The sequence below is a fragment of the Polypterus senegalus genome, chromosome 6 (assembly GCF_016835505.1).
Source record: "Polypterus senegalus isolate Bchr_013 chromosome 6, ASM1683550v1, whole genome shotgun sequence".
NCBI classification, from domain to species: Eukaryota; Metazoa; Chordata; class Cladistia; order Polypteriformes; family Polypteridae; genus Polypterus; species Polypterus senegalus.
The window spans coordinates 129,150,709-129,160,682 of record NC_053159.1 but is presented as its reverse complement, the minus strand read 5'-3'; the positions used below and the strand labels follow the sequence as shown (position 1 = coordinate 129,160,682).

The 9,974-nt window shown below is 42.6% G+C and overlaps 1 protein-coding gene across 1 annotated transcript in view; it reads left to right on the top strand.

The window, feature by feature from the left end:
• Positions 1-1,125: 1,125 nt before the first annotated feature.
• The window catches only part of smtnl (smoothelin, like), a 77,342-nt gene continuing 68,493 nt past the window's right edge, over positions 1,126-9,974 (top strand). The window contains exon 1 of the mRNA XM_039757165.1: positions 1,126-1,950. Coding sequence (XP_039613099.1) covers positions 1,516-1,950 — 435 coding nt within the window. The 5' untranslated portion in view covers positions 1,126-1,515. The remainder of the gene's footprint in view (positions 1,951-9,974) is intronic.

Below are 9,974 nucleotides of genomic sequence, written 5' to 3'. Positions count from 1 at the left end.
TAGTCCTACGCAACCCTAAATTGCACAAAGTTGATAGATAATCAATGAATGGATAACTTAATGCTGGGCAAGTAAGTACAATTTTATTTTTTTTCCTCTAAAAGTATTTGAAGTTTAACTTTATTTGAAAGTAGCACAGGTTGTAGCTCTGACTCTAACTTTTTTATTTAGACACGTTGCCGTGAACCCAAAATGGACAAAAGGAGCATTGACAGTAGATGGACAGATAGCTAGAAGAGGCTCAAGTTTTAACTTTCTTAGATATTAGAAGTGAAGTTTTAACCTTTTAACAAAAAGTGACACCCCTTCAACTTTTTTTTTAACTAGAACTGGAACAGATTAAAATTTTTATAAGCAATTGCCACATAAGTTTTTTTTTTTTTTTGTGGTCATCTTAATCAGCTGTAAACGATTCCAGAGTGAGGCTGCTAAGCAGAAATGACAGATTAAGTGAGACTTAGAATGGTGCCCCTGCCTGTCTGTGTGTGCCCACTCTATACCTGCTTGTGTGTACCAACATAAGTGGGTGGGTGTATAAATGTATGTTTGTAATTAAAAATGATAACAAAGACAGCAATTCTAAAATACATTTACAGTCCAGGGAAGTCCATGGTTTGTGAATTTTTTTTTTTTTAACTAGAAATGCAAAAGCACTGCCTTTGTTTTGACATTTTAACTTTTTCTTTGATGCAGAGTTAAGAATCACACATAAAAACAAAATGAGGGGTCCTCAGATATGACGTGTGTAGATGCAGTGTCAGCATTACATCCTTTCAACTTTCCGCTTCCCTGTACCCTACTCCCCCCCCACAGACAACCGACTTCACATCTGTACAGATAAGGAATGTTTAGTTTGGCAGGATGGCCTCATACACACACAGGCCCAAAATGAGGTAAACTATTCTGACAGCTCACACACACGCACACACACACACACACACCTCTTTGCTGGGCGCACATCATTCACAGCTGTTCACTCCCTCTCTCCCTCTCTCCATTTTGCTATCTGTTACCTCATTGCTGGTGTCAGACTTTGCCAGCAACAGTGTGGCCTCCTCCTACTCCTCCTCCAGTTCTGTAATTCCATCTCTCTTTCTCTCTCTCTCTCTCTCTCTCGCACACACACACACACACACACGCACGCGTGTGTGCTCACAAAGGGGAAGGCTCTCTTGTCTTGACAGCCTTCACAAAGCTGGTGGAGGCTTGGACTGAGCAGTCACTTTGTGAGCTGTGACCCAGCCGTGCACAGTTAGCCGTGGGTCAGCTGAGCGAGGGCCCCAGGCAATTGCTGAGTGACTGGTGGGGCAGAAAGAGGAGGTGACGTGCAGGCAAACAGAGCTTGAAGGTCTTTTGCGGGACTTTTTGAAAGTGATCTGAAGGTGAAAGAACATTGGCTGGGTGGCTCCTGTACTTTACTAAGTCAAACTTTTCTCCACCACTACAACTCACAAGGACCTTGTGAATCCTCTCCTGCCCAGTTGGCACCTGTGACACACTCTGAAAAGCCTAAGGATGGAAGCCAATGAAATTGCAGACTTGGACCATTCAGATGCACAGACTGTGTGTGAGGCTCTTGGCCGCTATGAGGACACCTTAAGGGATGCAGTGAGGGAGATCCACATGGACATCAACATTTTCAAAAAGGGAGTGGAGCAGCGTATTGAAGACACCTTGAGGCTGGTCAGTCCACTGTCCCGCACCGTCTCTGAATTGCAACAGGAAAACCGGCAACTCCGCATGCAGCTGGAAGCACTGATGAGGCAGGTCCAGCTGCTAACAGGGGCTGCAGCTGCAGAGAGAAATGGTAACACTGGCTCTGCTTCACCGGCATCTCCACTGTCTCCCACCTCACCAACTTCAGCATCACTGGCGGCAGCATCCTCAGGAGGGGCCTCGGCAACACGCTACGCAAGCCGTGCCACCTTTGCCATCAGCAGCAAGACAAATGTGAGTAACAGTCAAACACGATGGTTGCCAGGATCTTCTGGCTTCTGAGGGGAGGGTGGCAGATTTAATGAAAGAGAACACTCCACACTGTCTTTGCTCCATAGTTGCTGGCTGAGTGTAAGGACAACCTGCCACTTTTTCTCCTAATTGGCATAAGGTGCATCCTTCTATGACCATTTGTAAATGATTTCATATTTTGTACTGAAACATAAACAATGAATGACACAGTAGACATGTTGAGATATCTCCCTACACTCACATGAAGCGGTTATCTTTATAGCATCATTCAATATTTGACTATGTGGCACAGTGCCCATACGAGGAAAGACTGATGATCTGTTCATAATGTTGACCAGCATAGACTCATATTACAGAGGCCATCTCTCAGTGCCTCTAAATGCTATGGACTTAAATAACAGAGAAAGTTTAATGCATGTGAGAAACTATTGACCTGAACAAAATGTGGAGTGATAAATAGTTCTCCACATCAAATATAATTGAGGATGTTTCCCTTGCTAGCCATGTCAGAGATTATGTAGATCAAACATGCATTACATGGGCAATGGGTCAATCACAGGGAGACAGCAGGAAGACTAGAAGTTAATGGCAGGTAGTGGTGTACTCCATAACACAACCACAAGGCATCCATGTCACAAATAAGGGGTCATTGATACAGAGGGGCTCATCATTGTTCTGTCAAAGAACACTCTTAGTGATGTCAGAAGAAAAATAAACCATCTCTTGATGGAGGTCTGCCTGAAAATAACAGTTCAGGTACTGTAGGTCAACCAGGATATGAGCAAAAAGAATTCTGAATTTAAGGAGTGGAAATCAATCTGAAAAGATGCCGATGCATATGAGGATATGTGTACTCTGAAAAAACATCACATTATCTGGGCCCAAAACCCCTCGTGGTTTATGTTCATCAGGTTAAAGTCACATCAGAAACGCTAAGGGGTGCTTTCATTTTTATAGGAAGATGAACACACTTTACACATTGCCCAGTGAGGGCCTGGCAGCAGCAGGTTTAGAAACAGCATATGAGGACTAGTGGGACAACTGTTCTCATGAGAAAACTAGTGATCTGTTCAGAGCTGCATTCTGCTTTATGCCTTTTGATGCTGAGTGGGCTCCAGCTTACTGTGTCCCTGATAAGGAAAAAGCAGAACTTAAACTGGATTGATAGATAGGAAATATTCTTTAATTTATTTTATCAAACCCCTTTATTTCAATTCAGGGTCATGAGGGGTTGAGTAATGCTTCATATTTTTCAAATAATTTCAGCATTTAAAAGGAATAACAGTACAAAATTCAAAAGTAATTGATTATCTCTGCTCTGCCTTGAGTTTGTTCCTGACTTGCATCCAACCGAGGGCCTGGCTGCCTCCACAACTATGAATTTGATGATGTTTTTTAAGGGATATGTTATGATAAAAATTGTTAATTTACTTAGGGGAGATGTAATGGCATAATGCTTAGAGATGCTCACCTATGGCTCCAGCATCCTGTGTTTAAATCCAGTCATTGTCCTAGTGGAGTTTGCATGTTCTTGCCAAGTCTTTTTCCCCTGGTATTTCTCCAGGTGCTCTATTTTTTCATTCCCGAGACAAAGATGTTTGATAAATCTGAGGCTCTCAATTGGACCTCTGTGGGTAAGTGACCCCTTCAATGGCTCCAATGCTCTGTGACTTTGAATTGGATTAAGTGTGTTTGACAATTTATTGATGATTTTTATTAACCTAGAAATAGCTTGATGCCAGGTCTGAAAGTGTGGGTGGCACAGAGCAATTTTCAGGACATGTTCATCTATCCATTCATTCATCCATCTGTTTTCTGCTGCTTATTCAGGTACAGGCCATGGGGACATCAATCTAAACAAAGATGCTGAGACATCCATTTTCCCTGGCACCCTCTCCATCACCTCAGTCAGGGTACCAAGGCTTTCCCAAACCAGCTGAGAGACATAATCTCTCCAGTGTGTCCTAGGTCTGCTCCAATGTCTCCTCCAGGGTGGACTTGCCCAAAATACTTCTGCAGGAAGTCATCAAGAGGCATCCTAATCAGATTCCTCAACCACCTCCACTGGCTCTTTTCAATGCGGAGCAGTGGCTTTATTTTGAGCTACTCCGAATGTCTGTGCTCCTGACACAATGTCTAAGTTTGAGCCCAGACACCCTACGGAGGAAGTTTATCTCCACTGCTTGTATCTGTGATTTAGTTCTTTTGGTCACTACCCAAAGCATGTGGCTATATGCGAGGTTAGGAACATTGATTGACCCGTAAATCTGGGCTTTGTGTTTCAGCTCAGCTCTCTCTTTATCACAATTTATCTTCACAACGCCCACATAACTGTTGATTGCTTCAACCCACCTGTCAATCTCTCACTCCCTTCTTCCCTCGCACAAAAAGAGATCATTTAACTGCTCCGCTTGAGGTAGCACCTCCTGCCCAACCTGGATTAGGCAATCCACCTGTTTCTGGTTGAAAAATGATGACTTGGAGGTACTGATCCTTATGGAAGAGAAATTCATCTAGAGGTGTGAGTTGAAGATCTCCCAGACAAGGGCCTCTGCCAAACGTTTCCAGTCACCCTCACTATACATTTGGGCTGGCCAGGTCTGTCCGGCACTTGCCTTTGTCTCTGATCCAACTCACTACCAGCTAGTGATAGCTGACAGCCCTGGCCCTCTGTTTGCCTTAGTGTTGAAGACTTACATTTGTAGATCTGATAACACGACTATGAACTTGATTATTAATCTATGGCCTATGGCAGGGGTTCTTAAACTCGGTCCTGGGGGACCCCTGTGGTTGTAGGTTTTTGTTCCAACCAGCCTCTGTTTTTAATTGGACTCCTGGGCTAATTAAGTGAACTGTTGTTTCCCAGATTCCTTGTTTTGGGAACAATATAGAAATTAGAAAACTAAGTTTGGTAAAAAAAAAAATAAAGCATTAAAATGTACTAAGCAGTTATATGTATTTTTTCTTTCTAACAGTATTTTCATCTTGATTGTCATTCTACTTTTCTACTTTTCTAGGTATTCTAATTGTTTAATTAATCCGTTATTTGCTACTTTGTGGGGCTGACACTAAAGTAGTTGCAGCCTTTCACGATTGAGTGTTGTTTGCTTGGGTTTCTGCTGTGCTTGTTTTTAATTGGGCGGCACGGTGGTGCAGTGGTAGCGCTGCTGCCTCGCAGTTAGGAAACCCGAGTTCACTTCCCGGGTCCTCCCTGTGTGGAGTTTGCATGTTCTCCCCGTGTCTGGGTGGGTTTCCTCCCACAATCCAAAGACATGCAGGTTAGGTGGATTGGCGATTCTAAATTGGCCCTAGTGTGTTTGTGTGTGTCCTGCGGTGGGTTGGCACCCTGCCTGGGATTGGCTCCAGCAGGCCCCCGTGACCCTGTATTCGGATTCAGCGGGTTAGAAGATGGATGGATGTTTTTAATTGTCATTATTAAGATTCAATGAAGGGAGCAAATTGCACAGAAAAAGGGCAAAATATAATAAAAAGAGAGTTAAGCATTTAAATCCATAGCAAAAACAGAAATATTTCTTAAGTTTCTTATAAATGTAAAAATCATGCTGCTGTGCTTTTCTGAATGTAGAATAAAAGATAAATAATACCAGCTAATTAAATGAGATCAGTGCTATCAGGTGTTGTCACTGATCAGGAATCTGGTTGGAACAAAAACCTGCAGCCACAGGGGGTCCCCAGGACCGAGTTTGAGAACCCCTGGCCTATGGCATCCTGGTGCCATTGCACTTATGAACCATGTTATGCTCGAACATGGTGTTCACTAAGGACAAACTGTGACAAGCACAAAATTCCAACACCAAAATGCCACTGACATTCAGACCAGGTAGGCAGTTTCTCTGAATAACAATCTTCAAGGTTTTACTGTTGTTGCCCACGTGAGTGTTAAAGTTCCTCAAAAGATCGATAGAGACCCTAGTGGGAGCATCGTCCTGCACTTGCTTTTTGTTATTTTACATTATATGTGCTTTTTTTTATTAAAACCAAATCCTAAACTCATGGATATAGGGCCACTTTTGCATAAATATTATTTCCTTAAGAGACTACTGTACCTGAAGTGTCTGGGGTGTGATTCATTGTTTTCTGAGATAGGTGATGACTTGAGTCAAATTCAACCATCTTTTTCCTATATGCGCTTTGTCCAATTCTGACTTCTGGTGCATGGAAACCAACTGTTTACAGGACAGAGTAAAAATAGATAAATAACATAACACACTGTAAAATAACATTCTCAGACCCATCTAACTGTTCCAAGTCCATTAAATTAAAGCCCATTTAACCCATTCTCAAAACCATTTAATCAAATTTAGACTTTGGGGTCCTGCCCTGAACAAAACAAAGTCAAATTCACATCCTCATCATGTATTAATGCATAAAGGTAAAACAAGAACAACAGATGTTGGTGCATCCTTTTTATTCCTAGTCCAACTGGGTGTTTTTGTAATTAATGTGCTGTGATTTGGGTACGACAATGATTTGTGAGTTTTATAATATTGTGTAGGGAGTTGAAATGGGCTTGCAATGCAACAGTGGATGTGAAAAGACCCTCGTCCTTGCACTGCTGCATCTGCCGAGCTGCTTTGGCATGCCACATTGCTACTGTGGACAAGTCTCCAAGCTGATGCTCAGCGTCTGCCAGATCTGACTGATCAGCAGTGGCTATGAAGTCCTAAGGATTTATCTTGAAAGAAAATTTAAGTGCTACTGTGCCACACTATGAAGTGAATACATTAAAACATGCTGAAAAGGAAGGCCTAGTTTTGATGCGAAACATTGAATTTTGGTTCAGCCAGAATTTCACGCAGGGCATGCATTTCCTTCTGTTTACTGGGTAAATGACATGTTGTTTCTCTATTTGTGTTTTGCCACATTTCCCAAAACTTGTAATATTTAAGGACACAATTACCGTATATACTCACGTATCAATAGGCTCTTGAAACTCAAAAAATTGATCATAAAATCAGACCCTAACTTTTATGCCCGTTCAAAAATGCAACACTTAATTTTTTTTCTTGCCTCCTCCAATCTTGCATCAGTTTCTCAGACACATCAAATTTTGTTGCAGCAGCGCGGTTACCAATTTCTTTCGCCACTTCAACGACTTTTAATTTAAAATCAGCTTCATATTTTCTTCTGATCAAACACTCCATCGTAGATAAGGGATGCACTTACGATACAGGTGTATGAGGGTGTGAGATATAAAAAACACAAATCTGTGCCAACGTCACTTCAGAATAGTTTGGGTATTACTGTGTGGTCACGTAGGCACAAAACATAGAAAAAAAAGGAAGTGTACTCCGTGGTTACGTTAGTATATCATAATCTCTTGGACCAATGGTGTGAGTTTTCAGCATTCGACTTATACTACTGACATTATAAAACACCAGAAATTATACGGTAAAAATCAAGCCCCGACTTATCCACAGGAGAACTTAAACACAACTATTTACGGTATGTGCAATTATTAGTAATGACCTCAGGTTTGATTATAATAATAATTCTTTGCATTTATATAGCGCTTTTTTATCAGTTACTCAAAGCGCTCAGCAATTGCAGGTTAAGGGCCTTGCTCAAGGGCTCAACAGAGCAGAGTCCCTATTGGCATTTACTGGATTTGAACCAGCAACCTTCCGATTGGCAGTGCAGATCCCTAGCCTCAGAGCCACCACTCCACCTATAGATAATAAGTATATTATCAGTCGATACTTTGTAAAGTTGGGGGCAGCACAGTGGTGCAGTGGTAACGCCGCTGCCTCACAGTAGGAGACCAGGGTTTGTATACCTGGTCCTCGCTGTGTGGAGTTTGGATGTTCTCCCTGTCTTTGTATGGGTTTCCTGCTGGTGCTCCCACATTTCAGAGACATGCAAGTTAGGTGAACTGGTGGTACTAGACTGGTGTCTGTGTGTGTGAGTGTGCGTATGTGTGTTTGGTGTGTGTGTGTGTGTGTGTTCACTAGCGTCCTGTCCAGGGTTTGTTCCTGCCTTTTGTCCTATGCTGGCTGGAATAGGCTCCAGCGCCGAACACCGGTGACCCAGGTCTGAAATATGACAAGACTTTGTAAAGTTATTATTGTTTTACAGATAGTTTTAACTATACACATCCATAGCCAGGACAAAATAACTTGTAATAATAATGGCATCTATTTGATATAAATGCAATTCCATCCATTTTCCAACCCACTGAATCCAAACACAGGGGTCTCCCGGAGCCAATCCCAGGCAGGGTGCCAACCCACCGCAGGACACACAAACACACACTAGATTTGGAATTGCCAATCTACCTAGCCTGCATGTCTTTGGGAGGAAACCCACACAGATACAGAGAGAACATGCAAACTCCATACAAGGAGGACCTGGGAAGTGAACCCGGGTCTCCTAACTGCAAGGCAGCAGCGCTACCACTTCACCACTATTAATGCAATTCTTTGTTCCTAATACTTCACATTGTTTCAGACATTATTAAATGACACTTATAAGCAATTCTGCTGCCTGCTTCTTCACTTCTTAAGTTCCCATATGTAGTTTTATTTAGACTGGGGTGGTAGTTGCTAATAAGGAAATATGTCACCTGTGTTACCTACCTGGGTGAATTTACATTATTCTGTGCTTATCTTCCCCTGCCTCTTGTTTTGGTAATTAAGCACCATTTATGAACAGGTCTGGATGTGAGAAAGGTGAAAAAGTGTAATTTACATGCTCTTAAGTTTCCCTGATGTGCATCCAAATTGAGGTTCTGCCCTAAAGCAGGCAGCCAGTCCATTTATTTATGAGGGTGCAAAGTCCAGGGGCAAAATAACAGACTGACATAGTGGCTAAGGAAGGAACTGACTTCTAAACCACAAGGCTTTTGGTTCAGTCCCCACCTCTGACTCACTGTGTGACCCTGAATAAGTCCCCAAGCTCACCCGTCGTAAAAAATATACATTATATATGCTCTACTACTATGGATCTGTGCCTGTAAAGATGCCTGGGATGGTTTTCACTGTAAAAAGGGTGGGTATATAAAACAGAAGTTGTTTGTTAAGACTGGGATTAAAGTTTGAACATTCTGTGTGTGGCTTTCCCCACTCCCTGACATGTTGTATATGCTGAGGTGATATTGTATACACTGATCTTACTAATATTGGCATCAAAAACTAATGTAACATAACTTAAAATTGTCAGTCCTGCTAAGTCTAATTTAGGGTCATAGTGGCACAGAAGCTTTCAAAGCAGTATGGGGTGCGAGACAGAGAACAGCCCTGGACAGGGTGCCAGCTTACTGCTGCAGCCATTTAAACACATGTCCACACTCACACTCGCTCTGACCCTGCGTCACATCACCTACCAATCAAGTCTTTGGGGAAGTGGAAGGAAACCAGAATACCAAGAGAAAAACCCACAGAAACACAGAGAGACTCTGCAAAGTGTTCATGGACTTAGTGTGGAATTTGAACCCAAGACCTTGGATCCATGAGTCGTCAGCACGGCGCACTGCAATCACACCACAAAGATTACAACAAAGGTAAAAATGCACTGCCTGCAGTACACAAAGAGACATACATTAGCAAGCGTTCTGTTTCAAATGTCACCACATGACTGGACTTCATATTACCAGAGACAGCTGCTTTGTACAGAAATGGTTTACTGAACTTGTGGCTGCTTTTTTCTTCCCTGTTCTTTTACTGTTTCCTGTTAGCACTGCATGATTCTACTTTTGTTTTGTGCCGTTAAAGTTCATTTATGGCTAGTTGTTTTATTATCTACATTTACATATTGACTGTGACTTACTGCTCTGTGAGCTACTGTAATTATCATGTGTGATATTGTAGTATGGGCGGCACGGTGGCTCAGGGGGTAGCGCTGGTGGCTCAGGGGGTAGCGCTGCTGCCTCGCAGTTAGGAGACCTGGGTTCCCTTCCCGGGTCCTCCCTGCGTGGAGTTTGCATGTTCTCTGTGGGTTTCCTCCCACAGTCCAAAGACATGCAGGTTAGGTGCAATGGCGATCCTAAA